Source organism: Polypterus senegalus, chromosome 4 (assembly GCF_016835505.1).
Source record: "Polypterus senegalus isolate Bchr_013 chromosome 4, ASM1683550v1, whole genome shotgun sequence".
In the NCBI taxonomy this organism is placed as follows: Eukaryota; Metazoa; Chordata; class Cladistia; order Polypteriformes; family Polypteridae; genus Polypterus; species Polypterus senegalus.
The window spans coordinates 169,080,626-169,101,575 of record NC_053157.1 but is presented as its reverse complement, the minus strand read 5'-3'; the positions used below and the strand labels follow the sequence as shown (position 1 = coordinate 169,101,575).

Below are 20,950 nucleotides of genomic sequence, written 5' to 3'. Positions count from 1 at the left end.
ATGGCCTTCACGATCCCCTGACTTAAACCCAATAGAACATCTGTGGGACATTATGTTTCGGTCCATTAGGCGCCACCAGGTTGCTCCTCAGACTGTACAACAGCTCAGGGATGCCCTCATACAGATCTGGGAGGAAATGCCACAAGACACCATCCGTCGTCTCATTAGGAGCATGCCCCGACGTTGTCAAGCATGCATACAAGCTCTGGGGGGCCACACAAGATACTGAAAAGCATTTTGAGTAGCAGAAATTAAGTTTTTGAAAAAATGGACTAGCCTGCCACATCTTCATTTCACTCTGATTTTAGGGTGTCTACACAATTGAGCCCTCTGTAGGCAGAAAACTTTTATTTCCATTAAAAGACTTGGCATCCTTTTGTTCCTAAGACATTGCCCTGTCATTATTTGTATAGATATCCAACTTCATATTGAGATCTGATGTATCTAATGTGTTTCTTTAAAGTATTCCTTTAATTTTTGTGAGCAGTGTATATATGTCTCTGTTTTTTTGTCAGTGCGGCTTTGACATCATGGGCCTTAAGGTGCATACTAATTCAGCGTAAGCAAGAACACCCAATAAAACAAAAAAAAAAAATATCAAGTGACAATGAGATACGAATAAGGCAGATTCGCCAGCATTTGTGTGTCAGCTTTTATCCACCCAGATCAGAGAATTTCCAGTTCGATTGTCTCAAAACACCACTCACATCTACAGTTATTCCCTGTTTCAGATAAAAAATTAAAAGGGTCAGATCCCTGGGCGGGGCGATAGTATGTATCATGATCGTGACTGACAGAATAAAAGTGAAAAAAAAAGGTAACTTTTACAAGTACTATACGTTTATTACAGGGGCATAAATGTACAGTGCATCTGGAAAGTATTCACAGCGCATCACTTTTTCCACATTTTGTCATGTTACAGCCTTATTCCAAAATGGATTAAATTCATTTTTTACCTCAGAATTCTACACACAACACCCATTAATGACAACGTAAAAAAAGTTTACTTGAGGTTTTTGCAAATTTATTAAAAATAAAAAAACTGAGAAATCACATGTACATAAGTATTCACAGCTTCTACCATGAAGCTCAAAATTGAGCTCAGGTGCATCCTGTTTCCCTTGATCATCCTTGAGATGGTTCTGCAGCTTAATTGGAGTCCACCTGTGGTAAATTCAGTTGATTGGACATGATCTGGAAAGGCACACACCTGTCTATAAGGTCCCACAGTTGACAGTTCATGTCAGAGCACAAACCAAACATGAAGTCAAAGGAATTGTCTGTAGACCTCCGAGACAGGATTGTCTCAAGGCACAAATCTGGGGAAGGTTAGAGAAAAATTTCTGCTGCTTTGAAGGTTCCAATGAGCACAGTGGCCTCCATCATCCGTAAGTGGAAGAAGTTCGAAACCACCAGGACTCTTCCTAGAGCTGGCCGGCCATCTAAACTGAGCGATCGGGGGAGAAGGGCCTTAGTCAGGGAGGTGACCAAGAACCCGATGGTCACTCTGTCAGAGCTCCAGAGGTCCTCTGTGGAGAGAGGAGAACCTTCCAGAAGGACAACCATCTGCAGCAATCCACCAATCAGGCCTGTATGGTAGAGTGGCCAGACAGAAGCCACTCCTTAGTAAAAGGCACATGGCAGCCCGCCTGGAGTTTGCCAAAAGGCACCTGAAGGACTCTCAGACCATGAGAAACAAAATTCTCTGGTCTGATGAGACAAAGATTGAACTCTTTGGTGTGAATGCCAGGCGTCACGTTTGGAGGAAACCAGGCACCGCTCATCACCAGGCCAAAACCATCCCTACAGTGAAGCATGGTGGTGGCAGAATCATGCTGTGGGGATGTTTTTCAGTGGCAGGAACTGGGAGACTAGTCAAGATAAAGGGAAAGATGACTGCAGCAATGTACAGAGACAAACCTGCTCCAGAGTGCTCTTGACCTCAGACTGGGGTGACGGTTCATCTTTCAGCAGGACAATGACCCTAAGCACACAGCCAAGATATCAAAGGAGTGGCTTCAGGACAACTCTGTGAATGTCCTTGAGTGGCCCAACCAGAGCCCAGACTTGAATGCGATTAAACATCTCTGGAGAGATCTTAAAATGGCTGTGCACCGATGCTTCCCATCCGACCTGATGGAGCTTGAGAGGTGCTGCAAAGAGGAATGGGCGAAACTGGTCAAGGATAGGGGTGCCAAGCTTGTGGCATAATATTCAAAAAGACTTGAGGCTGTAATTGCTGCCAAAGGTGCATCAACAAAGCATTGAGCAAATGCTGCAAATACTTATGTACATGTGATTTCGAAGTTTTTTTGTTTTTAATAAATTTGCAAAAACCTCAAGTAAACTTTTTTCACATTCTCATTATGTGTTGTGTGTAGAATTCTGAGGAAAAAAATGAATTTAATCCATTCTGGAATAAGGCTATAACATAACAATGTAGAAAAAGTGATGCGCTGTGAATACTTTTCCCGGATGCACTGCATGTGTTTATTGTATAATACAGTATTAACAATAAGAGCAACTACAGTAAATATACTAGGCAGTCAGGATCGAACCTGGGGACTCTTGATTATAAGTTAGAAATTCCTACCGCTGTACCACGGAAGCTATTGTATCATCCTTGATCCTTTTGTGAATATGTTTATTTGATCTTTGCACTTTAGCCTTTACACATTATATAGTTTGTCTACATTTTGTCATTTATTACTAAAATATGAAAAACATTTCAGTTTTCACAATGTATTTTTTTGGTTAAGGTAAATGCACTTTTTTGTTTAAAGACTATGTGCACTTTAGTTTGTATTGTTTAATGTATTTCTTTTTTATTGTGATGGTCACACTAATATAAAAACATCGGATTATTTTCAAATTCATATGTTTTACTGGTTATTTTAATCTATTATTAATTTTAATCGTGTTAATGCAGAGACATCAGGGTGAGAGATGTGAGCAGATGAGGTAATACATACACTGGAGTCCAGAACAGGATGTGCAACCACAGGTCGCAGGCATCAAAGTAGTCAGGCATGAAATAATCGTGACTAATCGACTAATGGGAAAATAAATTGAACAATTAGTCGACTACCAAAATAATCATTACTTGTAGCCCTACTGCTGGATGGGTGCCACTACGAAAGGTATAAAAGTTATTTTTTTGCTGCATATTCCGAAAGTTACAGGATACAGTCCTTTATTCTCTATGTGTATCAGGACACTTCACCAGAATCAGGCAAATAAAGCTAGTATCTTAAATAAACTTCCTCTTACCCTCCAGCAGTTGTACTTGAAAATGTGATTTACTATTTAATCATAATAATACCAGTGATACATTTTATTTATAGAGTACCTTTCACATACTTAATTTCTCCTGGATCGTCTGTATCAATGCCTTTTGAGAATTTTACAGATCTGGATGGGGTTCCTACACTATTGAATACTGAAGACTAAAGATGTAATAATTATAATAATAATACATTTTATTTATATAGCGCCCTTCCCATGCTCAAGGCACTTACAGAATAAGATGTTTAATTCTCTTAGCATGTTGAGAATGGACTTGCCCTTTAGTCCAGAATGTACATGGCTGCTCTTCTCTGTACAAAGTACTGAGATTTCAGGCAAGATTTAAATGCGGAGTCTAATGGGGTGTACCTTACATGAACAGGCATGGAGTTTACATGTTCTCCCCATATCTGCGTGGGTTTCCTCCGGGTACTCCGGTTTCCTCCCACAGTCCAAAGATATGCAGGTTGGGTGCATTGGTGATTCTAAATTGCCCCTAGTGTGTGCTTGGTGTGTGTGTGTGTGTGTATGCACGTCCTGCGGTGCGCTGGAGCCCTGCCCAGGGTTTGTTTCGTGCCTTGCACCCTGCGTTGGCTGAGATTGGCTCCAGCAGACCCCCGTGACCCTTTAGTTAGGATATAGCAGGTTGGATAGTTATACAGAACTGTGAATACTTAAAATAAATATAAATCAATTTGAATGTAAGGTGTGTAGAATTTCTTTCAATAAAGCACAATTAAAGCATTTTGTTTAAGCACTGAAGTTTGATGTATCTCTACCCTTACATAAATTGGACTCACTTCCACATACACTCTACTATGAAGCCACAGGAACTATGCTTTTCTACTGTGGTCAATATTTAATCAGAAGTTGCAATTTCCATTTTTAATCAGACTTCATGTTTAATTGAGTGGCCAACAACAACATACATAATAAAATGTGTGGAGCCTTAACCTGTTGTCCTTCCTGATTGTATATTTTGCTCTGAACCCCTTCCACAAAATATTAAACTAGATGGTAAACTTAGGCATAAACAAAAGTGAAAATTGTTAAAACAAACATTATCTGTACAACACCTACATGATGATTTTCTCCTAACAAATTTGAACCATCAAAGTTTAAAAATGCTACCTTTACTCTGAAACAAAAGTTCCATTTTATCAGTTTAACAAGCAACATAATCCTCCAATGTAGAATAAAAAAACACTTAACATATTTAAAAAAATCATTGATATTGTCAGCATGTACGATATTCAATGATAGAAGAATGACAAAAAATGTTAATACATATTATATTTTAATTCATTGTTTTTCTGTTTATTCGGCATGCAGTACCTAAAAAGCATCCTATTCAGTCAAAATAAAACTCACCTTTGCCTTAAAATTGTACAGTTGATCACTTTCTTTTGGTCTCATATCTAACAGAAGCATAGCAAAACCAGTATGGTAAAGAGAACACATCATGTTTTAGTGCAATGTGCACAGTGTAGTACATCAAGGTCAGCATGCTTAGTTCATCATACTAGTAAACTCAGTGAAACACTTTAAGGCCTTACCACCATTAAAACCATTTAATAAAATAAAGATCTGACTTTTCTAACCTGCCAACATCTGCCAAAGCAGGTAGACAAACTAAATATTTATATTCAACAACATAACAAAATGCTTCTATAGCTAAATCTGTAGTACCTATAGAAACAATACCCAAAAAAAAACATTACTACAGTGGAAAGAGTCCTACCTGGCCATGAGGCTGCATTGGGCCATAAGAGAGGCCCTGATTCAGTAGTGCTTTTTGCTTTAGAAGAAGCATGTGCTTCTGCTCTTCAGTCAAGTGTGACGCTTGAGCTGTCATCTGCGTCTGGGCCTGAGGAGGAACCTGCTGCTGCTGTTGGGATGTTTGCTGTGGCAAGTATGGCATCATGGGATTCTTATTTTGAGTAGCCACAGGAGAACTCATCCTTTGGCCCATGTGATCAACACCACTGAAGTGGGTAAGGGGCTTAGTGTTACTGTATGACAATATGCCAGCTGGCTGTTTATTGATAGTGTTTTGACCCATGTTGCTGGACTGCTGATTGATCATATTCATATGGTTCTGAGGGAGGTAGTTATTCATGTTGGCCTTCTGCGGGTTGCTCGCCATAGGAGGCACCATGGGGTTTTGGTTGTTAAAGGCTTGTGGATACATCATTGGGCTATTTGGTTTGTCTGGGTTGAAACCACCACCATAGGGGCTAGTAGGTGGTCCAGCAGGGGACCAGTTAGGTGTTGTACTTTGCTGTTGCTGGTGGATGAGTTTTGCCCTTTGCTGCTGCTGTGCTGCCATCTGCTTCAGTTGTTCAGCTGGGGAGGAAGATGGTACTGGCGCATTTGGCCCTTGCACTGAGGCAGATGAGCCAGTTGTGCCACCAGGACATTGATTCATCAGAAATCCATTTCCTTGCCTGGAAGGTTGACTCTGGGCCTGGTTGGGTGTCTGAGGAGATCGAGCCACACAGTTTGCTGGAGATCCTGCTGCCATTACAGATGAGGATGTCTGTTGATGTGGTTGCTGTGGTGGAGTGCTGCTAGAAGCTGCTGTGACACTGGCAAACTGAGGGCCCGATGAGGCAGGCCGGACTTGAGGGGAACCCATAGGCATTTGACTGAAAGGGGAGCGAGAGGGGTCACTCTTCATATTCTGGGATGGAGGAGTAGGTTCCTGAGGTAATGGAGTCTGAACAGCTGGTCTTGTAAATTCCATCTCCTTTTTCTCTTCAAAGTCTTCATTAAAAAGATCATGCATGTCATCTTCTGGCACAGTGTTTGCTAACTCATCAATGAGCTCCTGCCACTCCTGGTCATTGAGGTTGATGTCTGAAAATAACTTGTTTTGATTTGACAGGGAGGTATCTGAAGACTCAATCCCTGCTGTGTCATCCAAGGGCTCTTGCTTCAGGTCCTTGCTTTGCAGCAAATTGAAGCTATCGTCCAGTTCCAAAGTGCCATTTACCTGCAGTTTAATATCTGGCAACCCTCCATTTTTACCCAGGTCTTCCGGCCGGCCGGTGACATGGTTGTTACCAGTGCTGCTGCTGCTGTTGTTGTTTTGCAGTGACAGTGAGGGCTTAATGTCCATTTGGTGGAGGGGTGAGACAGAGGGTACTGGTGGTAAATTGCTTGGCAAAGTACCCAAGGGATCCAGCCCCCCACCCCCTCCAGGTCCATCTTTCCGCTGCCTTTTGGTATTTGGTGAAAAATTCCCATCGCAAATGCCATTCTGCTCCCCATTTAGAGGTGACCGGGCACTATCCAGTTTTCTTTTCACAGTTTCTTGCAACTGAAAGAGAACAAATGAGATAAAAAATAAATCAGTTTGTATGAGGAAATGGACACAGCATTTCTAATGTGGCCTGGACCAAATATATACTTAGCTGTGATGAGAAGAGAAAGAAAGCAAGAAAGAAAGAGTTTGGTTATTAACACTTTTTAGCCAAAACTTATTTCTAGATGGTCGGCACAGTAATTAATCTAAAACTAATTCTGATAGGTATCATCAAGGGGTAAAATTCAGATTGATTATGATGCAAGCTGAAATGTCAGGTGCTCTACATGTTGTGAATGAATAGAGGCAAGCAAGCAAACAATGGGCCCCAGACTAAATAGGGGCTGCTGACAGAATAATCATGTCTCTACATAAAACAGACAGTAGAGATGTCTGTTACACTTTCCTACTAATGATTTCAAGAGCCTGCTTTTCAGTAAGCGGACATGGCAGGCCCTCAGTAAATGAAAATGTAACACTGCTTGGGCCAAGTTAGCTTGTCTCAGATGCATGGGTGCAGGGAAGGACAGGAGCTGATCTCCGTTTATTAGCACTCTTTAATTACAACATGGGATTTTGGGGAGTGGGAATGGGGGTAGTGAGAGACAGCAAGATGTTAGAGAAAAAATGACAGGTGATGAATCTGCAATCTGTACCCTTCACTGAACATTCATTACAGAAATCTTTCTACTTTCATTTGAATAATTAAGCACCATTGTCACTTTTTCCTTGTATACAGTACATTGTGGTGGAGTAGGGTTTATTATTATTTTTTTATACCTAGAAAGGACAATTACAATTCACAAAGTATGTGCTCATAGAACAGAGCATCTACATAGAAATGTGCTTTGTCAGTCAAGCTTTACTCTATTTCGCATCCTTCACAGTTGCTGACATTTCAAACTACTTGGCTGTTTTTCCAAGAACAGTGATGGAACAAAAATGTGTATGTCTTGAAGTCCATCTCAATAACAGTCTGTCTCATATTAAAAAGCTAAAACTCTCCTCTTCTCTCTCTTAATCACATTCACAAATAAAAACCCTGCTAATAAGGAGGCACAACTAAACAATGAAAATGGTTATAAAACATTTGTTTGAAAAAAATGGAAATCGCTAGCAAAAAAATTACTCAAAACAGTAAGAGCTGGAATTTCCATTTTGGCACATCTAGGTTAATACTGTAAACATTTCACCACAATACAGATTTGTAGGTATTAATATCAATTTGAGCACAATTGTTTAAAATCTGTCCCCGTAATGACTGTAATATATAATTTACTACCCCACTTCTCAAATAAAAAACTTGAGTGTGTTATGGTAGCTCAGTCCAGATTTTGAATATTGATTTTTCATCCAAATACCCCTAAAACACTTGTAAAAGAGAAGCAAGTCCCTTGGAAGCACAAGTTAACCACTGAAAAATGAAAGATACGCAGAGCAGTGTTCCCAAGCTTGCCTTTGTATTTCGTACCTCTGAATTACTATTTCTTTAAGATCCTCCTCCAGCTCTTTCCTCTCTGAATATCAGAAAACAAAAAGCCTTCAATCCACAGCACAAATTACTTGCACGCTTCACAGAGGAAGCAGAGCGGTGCACTTGGATACATTTACATTCATGTGGGAGAAGTAACCACTGATAAATGGGTTAGTACTGATTGTTATCTAGAAAATTATTGATCTATTGTTGCTGCAGGGTAGAAATAAAAAATGTAGCAAATAACAAAAAAAACTGTAGTATTATTAAACAATGTAAAAGAGTAGGTTAGTATTTATAAAGTTTCTTCTAAAGAAAAACAAAGCATATTGAGACAGAATTATAATTGAAAAAGTCATAATTAAAGGTGCTGTGTTAATTTATCTTCCATAAGAGGAAGAAAACAACAACAATAAGAATGATTTTTCTTTCTAATTCCATTCCCAAATCACATAATACCAATCAACCAAATTATAAAAATACATAAAATCTGAACAGTACCATAATTTAATAAACTCATTATAAAAATAATCTGAGTGGCATGACACATTAACTAACACATTCATGACAAATAGTCTTTGAATGCTTTCAAAGAGTTATGATAACCAACCAAAGGAACAATACAACAGGATTCTAAAAAGAATGCCCATATATCCTGGTAAAATTAAAAAAAAAAGAAAAAAAAAAAAGTTATTTCAACCTAATAGTAATACATTTCTCCAAAACATTTTGAGGTAGTTATTAGGGCTGCATCTCAACAATTGAGGCAGAATATATATAACTTAACATGTAAAACAATTTCTAGAAAATGTTAAAAAAAAAAGTATTAAAAGATTCTTTTATTTATCCTTCAGTTTCACATATCATAATCTTTTCTTGCTAGAAGACTACTATAACCTAAAAGGTAAAATAATAAAACATGTATAAGTACAGTAATTGTGGATGAGGGAGGCCTAATATTTTGAACCTAACTTGCTGCAGTAGTGGAAAATCGAATAATATTATCTGATATGATATTGTCTGAAGGAAAAACTCAAGAAGTTAGAAGAAAACGGGTTAACATTATCATTCTGAAATTGTAAATGATGGAAAATTGTCACCTCAGAAGAAGTCAGGTGGCTATTCATAGTAGACACCCCAAATCATCCTGTAGCAGGGCTATAAGAATTCAACTTAAATAGTCCAAAATATCTCCCAGTATAAGAGTAATTTATTGTAATCGCTGCACATTTTAATTCAGATAATTTATGTTGCTGTCCAACAAAGTGCCATGAAACAAAGAGTATAGCATCTTGCAATTGTACAGTATAATGCCGAGATGCTCTGAAATTCTAAACACTGACTCAATGTCATGTAAGTTGGCAACATCGTTAGCAATAACATTAGGAGTGTCCAGCAGGTGGAAGCATGGGGGAGACAAATATAAAGATGGCAGCCCTACTGGTAACATGCAATAAACGGCTTCAGCATACTGTTGTTCACTTTTTGATCAGTGAGGGGGTGAAACCTATTAAAATCAATCATCAAATGAAAGTTCAGTAAGATGATGCATGTCTGCAGAAACAGCGTGAGTTCTATGACAGACTCTAGTCGGCTGTGTCAGACACACTGAGTAGTGACAGTGTCAACTGCAGAAGTTGAACACATTGTAATGGAAATTATCGCAGAGTAACAATGAATGAAATAGCCATACTTCTGGACTTCAGTCATGGTTCTGCACACCACATCGTCTATGATCTGCTCTGGGTCTACAAGTTGGGTACCATGGCAGGCGACACCAGAGGTTAAACAATGATTGTTGATGCCTGTCAACAACTTCTGTTGCAACATGACAATGCTCGGCCCCACACTGCCTGTGCTATGGATACACCAAACCTGCACTTTCAGAGAACTTTGTTAGCACCGAAGGATTTGTATTAAAACCTATTAAGATCATGTAGTAAAATAATTCAAATGTATGACACTTCTGCTGCAAAAAAGCATGAAAAAAAAGGCTTTAATTTGATTCAATCTTGTGTATGTTCGAACAGTATGAGAAGGCTTAGATACATGGAAATAACAGAAGGTAAAAGACCCCCTTAATATTGCAATTTGACCTGTGTTGAAGTTTAATCCAACCACTCGATTAAGAACCACTACAGTGTCCCCTTTCGATACATGGTTATAACACTTGCAGTGCAAATACGGAAAATTTCCAATTTTTAGAAATCTATTAATAGTGGCATTAGTAACATCAAGTAAGTTTTTTATACTGTAATTCTGAAGAAACATCACAGAGGAGGAAAACTAAACAACACACACAAATTTTTTAAAACAGTGAATATGCGTGAAAGGAGAGTATGTCAAGGTATACATTAATCATGTTTTACAGAGGATGTAAGTAGGAAATTTGTGATTGAATATAAAGCACGTCTGTATTCTATGATTTTTTTTTTAATAACCTCTTTCAAAAATTTTTTTCCTATCTTCAATGACAGAGATAAATTACAGTATATTGATGTGAATGGATATGTCATACCTGTTAGAACAGTGATACCAGTAAATTACAATGTTAGCCAAAGTTGTCCTTGCATCATGATAAAAACTAGCCATTCACTGAAGGCGGCTTTGTTCATTTAAAAATCTGAGAAATGTACTTTATTTTGTTTTTGCTTGTCTTGGATATTGCCTTTAGGGACCAGCTAGCATATTCACAGACATTCACTATCAAATCTACTTAAGATACTGGAGGGTTGCAGTGGACAAAGCCAATCTGAGCAGCATCAGGTGCAAGGCTGGAACTAACCCTGAACTTAATGGGGCACAATCACACATGTACATTCATACACTAGTATTAGGCCAACCAAGATCTGCCTAACATGCATATCCATGTAAAATGGATTTTTTTTTTGTAATTTATATTAAATTACATTTTATATTATAAAAACATACATGGTCCTGGCAAAAAGCATTAGTGGCAAATCAAAGAAGACATGCAGTCTTCTTTAAAGAAGAACTTACATCTGCCTTCTTTGCACAGAACAGCAAGTATAACCTGAGAGGCCTGTCTTTCCACTCCACAACTGCCATTTACAGTGACTGATGCATGCTACGTTACAACAGTAAATACCGTCTAATTACCCTCCAGACTTAAAAGGCTCCCGTTAATTATTGCATATGAAAGAATTTCAGGATTACGAAGCTCCATAATGGCGTCTCCTTGTGTTCCCAATTGTAATGCTGCTTGAGATTTTTGAAAGATACCAACTACAAACTAAATAACCAGAACCACTGTATTTTTTACATTTTAATCTCACAATTGTCTTCACACTAAAGAAAATTAATATTTCAAACACTAATTACTATATATTCTCATTTGTTACTCTCAGAAGCATTAGCAATATATATACAGCCATGTTTTTTTCTCTTGTTAAAATAAGAATGTAATTAATTCATACCATTGAGTGATCATAATATGCTAAGTGTAGAAAATTAATAGGTGTAGTTTTGCTTGCTGTGATTTTTGTCCTCACTTACAACCTTACAGTACACAATTAAGGGGTTTCCATAAAGAGGGGCAGGCAAAATGTTAAGACCCTAAAATTCTTAAACCAAATGCTGTACTTAAGAAGGGTTTTGCCATTTTAAACAGTGAAACCAATCAATTTTCGAGCAATAAGCAGTGCCCACCACACAGCACTGTGCAGGAGACTCTTGAGCAATGCGGTAATAGGGTCTGTTTACAGTAAACTCCTTTGATTTAACAGCCGCATAATTTGGTGCTTTAGAAAACAGTCAGTTAGTGAGGGAGGGAGGTAATTGTAGGAGAAGCTACTGTTTAGCACAGTGCAGTGCTTAACCATTGATTCCTTGGGTGGTGTTACAGTACATTACACAAACACGTAACTCTTTCATGCCTTACAGCAGGTTTTCTCTAGAAATAAACAGTTTATACTGCTGCTTTCACAGTTTTCATGTCCATATTCTGAATTTGGCCATCTCTATTACTTTTTGAAGCTGGTATAACCTTTCATTGTTTTTACCTGTTGGTAACACTGTCTATGTGAAAAACACTATCCAAACTGCTATATGTTTCAAGGAAAACATTGACACCTGTTTAGAAACTAGAGGTAAAGACATCACTGAACTATAAAGTAATTATTATCATTTATGTGGATGATGCTTTTATCAATCGCAACGAACAAGGTGAAGTAAAATTATTTAAAAACATGTTTTATAGTTTGTGCTCAGATGGTGGGTTAAGTGACTTTTGCAGTATCATGTAATAAATAACTTATGAGGCAGAAACTCAACCAGGAGCCTTATGTTTTGAAGTCTACTGCCTTAACCATTAAACCATACTATTGGCCTATACGAACATGATTACAAATCACTCACCGACTATGTTACTCAAAATAGTGAGAAACTGTGAAAACTGTTGTTTTTGGGAATATAGAATACAGCAGGCATACATGTTTGAAACTTAAACTTCACAGATGCATGCCCATTGCACTTTAAATTCTGAAAACCAATTGATTCAATTCGGGATCATTGGAGTGCCTGTGTCTATCAGGGTAGCACAAGACACAGGTTGGAAACACCCATCATTGTTGTGTACACACCTTCACACTGTGTCTTATTTGGGACAATTAAGAAATACAAGTAGAATCATCCTAGCTTGCACGTTATTGAGGATGTGGGATGAAAACCAGAGTACCTATAGGAAAACCTATTAAAACAGAAAGGATTTGCAAGCTCTTCATGAAAAACAGAGAAAGAGATTCAAACCCAGGATGCAGCATGTCTCAGACAGAAGCTCTAACCTTTCCACCACTGTGCCTCCACAAATTTACGTTTTAGAAACAAGGTTAATTTCAGAATGATTTTTCATCCCTCATCTCTCTTCCTAAGACATAAAGGAAATTTGAAAGTGCAGCCTAATTAAAAAGAGAGCACATCCCTTATGGTTTAACATATTTAGGCATAGGAATCACTGAAGGACTGCATTAGCGTAAATCTGCAGTAGGAAAATCTGGTAAAGGGTATGTCTAGGCTAAAAAAAAGCTCATAAGTCACAATGAATCACATGAAAAAGACTAATAACCAAAATTCTGCCCCTCTCTCCTACTTTTAAATTATTTATCATAAAAATAACTAACTTGCATTTAGAAATATTCACCCAGTTCTACTGGCTGGCCCAATTAACCCTATTTAACAATTTACTTCATTAAATACATATAACATTACCTTCAATTACCTCCATCTAACTTCCATCAGGTAATTTGGCACCATTGAGGAAATCTTTTTGTAAGTAGTTTATAGTTCACAAATTAAATGACTCAGTTTAAACTTAACAACAGTTTGACATTTCTGAAATATCTGCAAGGTAGTCCCTTTGTCTGACAGCCAATAATGCAGAGTCTGACAGAACCAGAGCTGTATGAATGCTTTCCAGGTACAACAAGTTGAGTCGCAATCTCTTTTTTTTTCTTTCTTCATTTTTCCATTTTGTTATTGTACATAAAGCATGAGACATCAGACAGATGAGCCTCTCTTCTGTTTGCCAGTTCCAAACCAATCATGTTTCTTATTCTTTATAGCTGCATTATATGCATTGTACTTATGAGGGTATGCCCACTGGCTGTCAGCTCCTGCATACACACAAGGTCACACCTACAACTTAAGGCAAGATCAAACCTGCCAAGACGGCTTAGACTAACTCGCTGAGAATGTCAGATACACAACTAGACTGTTCCCGACTCACTAAGATTATGTAAAAACGAAGTCTACAACTGAAAAACACTGGCAAAAATTGCATAGTAGCCATAAGCAGGAAATGAGACTGTACATTAGTTCCATTTCCAAGCCTAAAATCTGAGAAGTATGTGAGCAGTTAAGTATACGTATTGTTTAAGTCTAGTAAACTACATCAAATTTAAGTAAAGCTTGTTGCTCTCCATTTTTTCTTTAAACTAAATAATGACAGTTATGCCATGTGGAAAAGGTTTCAATTGATAGCACAGCATTAAACAAAAACTAGATGGTGCAGATAACTTTAATTAGGATGGAACTGATGTAGAAAGGCTGCTAGTAGCTAGTGTTTTTGTAGTTTGTATTGAAACACCCAGTGAGCAAAGAAGCATAACCAACCAGCAGAAGCAAAAAGGGCTAATTTTCAATACTTTTTAAATACAGTGACCACTATGGCAGCCTCACTTTTCCAATCCTTGGTCTGATGCAAGACTCTGGGTTAAAATAATACCCAGAGGTTTAAGAGAATGGATGGATACCTACTCAAACCAATCAGCTTTGGCCTATCATGGATTGCATAGACAGACAGAGTGAATCAACAATCACTCAAGAATATTGAAGTTAGGTCATAAGGAAGAGGCAACAGTCCTCAAGACAGAGCAAAACTGTCAAGCTGACATGTCTGCACTTTACTGCTGTCGCCCGTGACTCATTAGCCATGAGTATAATTACACCCTTAAGACATTTAAACACTGAAAGGCTCTTTCAGATAAAAACCTGTAATGCTTTTTCTACTGTCAGCTGCAGGTTGGTTATTAAACGCGCTGAAAAACAGCTGGTAGTAATGCCGAGCCAAAAACAATTTGGAGCAAGTCACTGAGAAAAACATATTGATCTCTACAGTACCCTAAAGAGAAAAAAATTCTGACAAAAAAATTTGGACATGCTTAATCCAATTTAGGGTAACAATGCAAATCAAAATTATGAATTTACATCTATTTTTGAATAAGCATATGACTAATCGAATACAGTACACACACATACAGACATAAAACATAGCAGCTTAATACAAGTCAGAGTCATGGTGGGCCAGTGTTTATTCAGGCTGCTTCAGGTGCAGAGAAGGAATCAGCCTTGGACAGAGAATCAGTCCAATTCACAGAGCCATACTGAAGTTGCAAATTAACCCAACAAGCACATCTTTCAGCATATGACAGAAAAATCTGTGTAGACAAAAGGAGAAGATAGATATATACTCTTTATGGACGAGAACTGGGCATCAGATTCAAACAAAGGATACAACATCAGTGAGGCGGCAGTGCTAATCACTTTGGGTATTACTATGGGTAATAGTAATACTTCATGAGTCCTAAAATATAAATATGTTCCAATGACAAAATGATAAATGCAAATGAGTTTGATTAATATTAAACAGAAAACAAAAATACCATGAATACAGGAAAAGAACAATTTAAAAAACCTGGGAGTCTCCTTCTGCTATCATGCCTTGTGCTGAGATGGATAAGAATGGCTTCTGGTCTGACGTGCAATATGTTCATTTTTATCTGTTGGGAACCAGACGAAGTGAATGATGGAACAAATGAAGGTACTGAAAAGGAGATTCACCCATATTGCATCCCAAGGTTGATTAGTTTGGTAATTAAAACAGAGATGCTCAGTTCCTTCTTCTATGTCATTTTCAATAGATTCCAGTATGGCCAAGGTACCCATAAAGTGCTTCTAATATGACAGGAGTTGTCCACGAAGGATATTAACACTGGCACATTGTTTTAATTCCTTATTTAAAAAGAAATCCCACATTTTGCTAATTTCATAAAAGTGAACTAGAAAACTATAATTAATAACGAAATAATTTCATTTTATTTATTGTTTATGATCTCAGCTTGTAATATTGCAAATATATACTGTATATGTCAAAAGGGCAAATTCTAAATGGTTAAAGTGACAAAGTATCAGTACCCTATGGTAATACTGCTGAAGTGTTGTTAAGATCAAGTGATTAAGAATTGCAAATCTCACCCTTGGTCTGGTTTCAACATTTTTTGGTCATAGAAGATTTTTTTTAATTATGCTTTACCATGCACTATAGAAAGGGTCAGAAATGGTATGCCTTAACTCAGCTGGAGGAGAATGTGATGAAATGCTAAGGAGGATTACATATTTCCCAGATCAACAAGCTCATGAAAAGTGAATGGCCTTGAGAAACAAGATCAAGCAGCAACTGACAGTTTATCCACATTCAGTATTATTATGAATTATCATCTGAGGTGGAAATTTGAAATATCAAATCACATGAAAGCTCCCATGTGCACAGTGGCACGAGAGTGGTATATATGAACTACATGCTTGAATAACCAGTATTTAAGGCTAGGCTGTCCACCTCAAACTCTCCCTAAGCCAAACATAGCTCTAAGCCACACCTTGTTGGTCTCATTTTACTTAATATATGATAATATGTGGTTAAATGATGAGCAGCAATCCTCTTCTCTATAAAAAGCTGCTATTGAAGTTATGACTTTGTATAATGTTTGAATCAAACATTAGTTAAAAAAATAAAACAAATTTTGTGCCCATTCACACCCCCCAATTGATCACACACAACAAAGGTCACAAGTATCCAATTTGCTGTCTTTATCATGAGCCACAAGGGGGAAGAAAAGGAGCTCTTCAGACAGGCAAGTGCAGCTTTCATCTAGTTAAAGCAGCTGCCTGGGCTGCATTGCCCACCAACAGCAGGGATTCATTTTTCAGTGAGTGGAGCACCAGCAAGGTGCTGTTGTCAAGGCAACCCCCCTTTTATGCCCCTCCCCCAAATGCACAAATGCCAGTAACAAAGAGGAAATGACCACTAACCTGAAGCCATTATTAGCTGTCTGCTTTGATATAATGCATTTGTTTACCTTTATTATTATGATTATTAGTCTTCATTTCTCAAGACTTCAGTGAGTCGCCTAGCCATCTAGTATTGTTCCTTCTGCTCATACAGGTATCTGGATGGAAATGGATTTTTTTTCTTTTCATCAGATACCATTTTTTTCCACCTTCACTTCTAACAAGCTATTCCTTTTTTCTAAATAACCGCTTGGAACCTGACCACATCTGTTTTGTGAAATTTCATAATCGGGGTGCACTTTGGTTTTAGAATATTGCCCCATTAACTACTGAAATCCTAAAATACACTCTGCTTACAGTAATCACTTTACTGTTGTTCTTTCAACACTGTCACCTGGAATTGCTTTTTTAGATTTAGTGACACCTTATTATCCACATCACATCAGCTAGATCACTCAAGTAAGCAGAACATTGCTTTCTAGTTACAGAGCTGCTGCCTAGGGTTCCATAAAGATTAATAAAAAAAAAGGAAGCAGGACTAAAAACATCATGACCCTGGTACCATACAGACTACTGGTGAGAGTCTTGCCACAGTAGCTTTTTGGGGCTTCCATGTGATAAGGATAATTTGTGTTATTTATGTACTTGTTTGGGCTTTCACCTCTAATTAGCTCTTGAACTCTGACCTTAAAAGAGATTTTAAAGTTTTGAATTAAACAGAAAAACAGCTTGGAATTGGATGTTTGCCACTGATCGTCCCACTAGGACACGTAAATCTTTGGAAGCCAGCAAACAGGCCTCAATCTCCCCTGAAGAACAAAGCACCAAGAGGCGCTGGAGACAAAAACAGGAAGTGTGACTCGAGCCTACAGGTCACACTAGAAGTCAGGAGGTGAACTCCTCAGCTACCCTCAACATCCAAACAATCGGTGCATCGCATATGCTGCCATAAAGGAAAGATGAATATCAAATCAGAGATTTGCTGTGCCTACCACAGTATTATTTGTTCATTCTTTCTTGTTACCCTAAAAAAAAAGGTTTGGTTGGTTCCAGATGAGAGGGCATTTTTTTCACTAAGCTGATCTTGTTAACAAGACTGACACAGACACACCGCAGCGCAGGCAGCTGTCATTGATATTAGTTTAGCCGCCAATATCATTTTTGTCATGACTAACTATGAAGAAGGCAGCATAGAATTATAAATGAGTTTAGGCAGCATGTAAAATATTTATAAAAAAAGGACATTTGAAAACAGTTCTGTAAATTATATCAAATTTTATTTAATGTAGCATTCATACTGAAATTCACATTACAATACAAATGGGCACATCCTATAAGAAACAGACAGGAAAATCAACATGACAGGATATCTGAGAAGAAAGATACTGCAGAGGGAGATCAAGTGGTGCAGCTTCAACAGCCTCCATTTCAGAGTGCAATACATGAGATGAGAGGCTGCATCCTAAATCGGAATAGTGAGAACTCATGTGTAGTGTCAGACAGTTTGGGCTACACATACATAAAAAAAATCTATGATGCACACTCAGTAATAAACCAGATTTTGCATATTATGCAGCAAAGATCATTTTGCCTGACAGTGTGAATAATAAGGTTTTTTTTTTTTTAGATATCTAGAGTTATATACCATATTACAATTGTATGTATTTGTTACAGGTAAAATTCACATCATCACTGTGGACACCATGGCTCGTGTGCTGGTGGATAGGCCGACAGACTGTTCAGTAAATAATCCTAGTCCTCTTTCACAACTATTTACTTTCTGGGAGGTTCAATCTTTGCTGCATATCATACACTTGGTCAGGTGGGTGCAAGGTAACAACTAACCCTTGGCGAGGCACTAGTTAATCATAAGGGACATCCGCAATTATTGACAAGAGGCCAGTGTAATGCTGTCACTTAACTTAAGGCATGAGTTTGTGCTGTTGGAGGAAACTAGTTTACACTGAGAAAAACCTAGCTAGGAACAGAGAGAACATGCAAAATCCACAAAAACTGTATCTGTCCCAGGACTCAAACCCAGGAATCAGGATCTGTATGGCAGTAGCACTACCTACCATGCAACTGTGCTGCCCAGAGGTGACAAAGATGTAGAAAACAGAACAAATAAGATATAGTGAAATAAAATATAAATATAGTGTAGATATACACTGCTGCGTTGCATATCTTCAAACACCACCACAACTTATATACTCTTGTCAGACAAAATATCTTTGAAAGTACTTTAAAGTACACTTATATCATGACACCCACATTTGAATCTTTGGATTTCTCAGATATTGGCAAGTCCTAACTGCTGCTATAGGTGATTAGTTCAGCCATCACTTAGATCCAACTTCCTTTAAGTGAATCCCATGACCAGTTGTTTTCTGTATGGACTTTGTATGTTCACCAAGTTGTTTTTTCTCTTATAGTCTGACTTTCTCCCATATCCTCAAAGACATACGAGTTACATTAAAAGGCTACTCCAAATTAGCCTTGGGACTGTGGTTGTGTGCATGAATGGGCCCTGTGATTCACAGACACCCTCTACTGCCAGAATAGTCTCTGGCCTTATCTGACCCTGAATGATGCGTTTTCTTCTGATTTATCTCCTGCCTAGATAAGCACGACACACAGTTTCTAAGACAGCACCTGTCTCATGGATGCATTATTGTACTTGTGCCTAGCCTGGCAATCTGGTTATACTCCTCTACAACTTAGATCTGCATGCATCAGAGTTAACTATGTATCCTCTTGGTCTCTTATATTAGTTGTGCCTTCTCAATTCAGATTTAACTTAAAACTTTACACTCATCACAAGGTACATCTGACAAATGTAAAACATCACATGTATCCAGTAGCAAATTTCTTCTCCTTGCAGCCAAGAGATGGAAGAGCAGCAGCCACAATGTAGCTTCAAGTAAAAGCATCAGTTAGATTTGGGCAGACCACAACACATTTGTGCTGAATTGCTTGAAGTGTACCCTTCGGTAGCACTTCAAGAGAGGCAGACTGACAACATTTTTCTTTTGGGATTAAAGAGGATGTGATCTTGTGTTTACTCTGTTCTCTAGCTGAGGAGTCAAGTAGCCTATGACCCGTGCCATGAAAGGCATGCCAACAGACTGAGACAGCATGTCTATCAAGCAGGCTTCTTTCATTTCTGAGTCCTTGTAGGATTTGCAGTATTTTCCATTACAAACTTTTGCATTCTGGCCACTGACCTAAACCTGAAAAATGTTACTTCAGCCTTGACTGACTTACTGGATTTAAACCAAAGTAGAATGGTGCGGCAGGTATAAATGTACGGTTATATGCAATTTGTTCATGAGAAAAACAAAATGGATTACACAATACAGGCTGCCTTAGGCACTGTGTCTAGTCTGGCAATCTTGTTATACTCCTCGTTCCATCCTAGTAAGGAGAGACTGACAATATCTCAGGCACTACCATTTGTCTGATTTGCAATTTCGGCCAGGGCTCTTTACGGCACATTTATAAGGATTCGAAATACAGCCTGACTTTTTTGGTGGAAAATGGAAATGTCTTTCATCATTACTGTATTCACATCCAATTTTTGAGATCCAGGAATTCACTTCTAATGTCATTTTGAGATAAATGTTAGCAGTGCTGAATTTGGATTATCAGTGGGTTAGAAATATATATTTTGGCAAAAGATTGTTGAAACTGTGAAAAACCTTTCAGGAGCATAATGGCATTCAGCACAGCACTTAAGGAGTCTTTAACCAGAGCAGTAACAGCAATCCTGTAAATATCAAACCTGAGAAAGTTCATAGAGCTGATACACTTTTAATTTATTCATACATAATTACAGGAAAAAATAAATCACTAATTTAAGCGGTTTATTAAAAACAATGCAAATATCTCTTATCCACAAGTTCCAAAAGCTCTGAAAAGTTAAAACAGTTTTTTTTTTTTTTTGCAGCGGTACTTGACTTGTGGTGCTTGTATGTTCGTGGTGACCCACGATTTAAAATTAAAAAGTGTACTTTATAGGCCAAAAGCAAGTGATATCACTATGGCAAAAAACACAATGACAGAAGTATTATTTGCTTAAGCAAAAAAAAAAAAAACATACGGGGTAGTTCAAAATATACTGGTGTCATCATGTGTGTGCATTCTTAAAATAAGCAAGCAAAGAACCCAAAACACAAAAATAACACATTTTAGCAATGGAGGTTGAAATCAATGTAATAAGCTAATGTACTGGTTTAAAAAAATGCATGTACATAAGAAAACATGCATGCTGTGTCACAAAAATAATGTTATTTATTACACTT

General features: G+C 37.9%; 1 protein-coding gene across 2 annotated transcripts in view; it reads right to left on the bottom strand.

Annotated features, from left to right (window-relative positions):
- maml3 (mastermind-like transcriptional coactivator 3) overlaps positions 1–20,950 on the bottom strand; it is a 319,199-nt gene that overhangs the window by 120,138 nt on the left and 178,111 nt on the right. For both annotated transcript variants that reach the window (XM_039751654.1, XM_039751655.1), the window contains exon 2: positions 5,027–6,607. In XM_039751654.1, the coding sequence (XP_039607588.1) occupies positions 5,027–6,607 (1,581 nt within the window). The remainder of the gene's footprint in view (positions 1–5,026; positions 6,608–20,950) is intronic.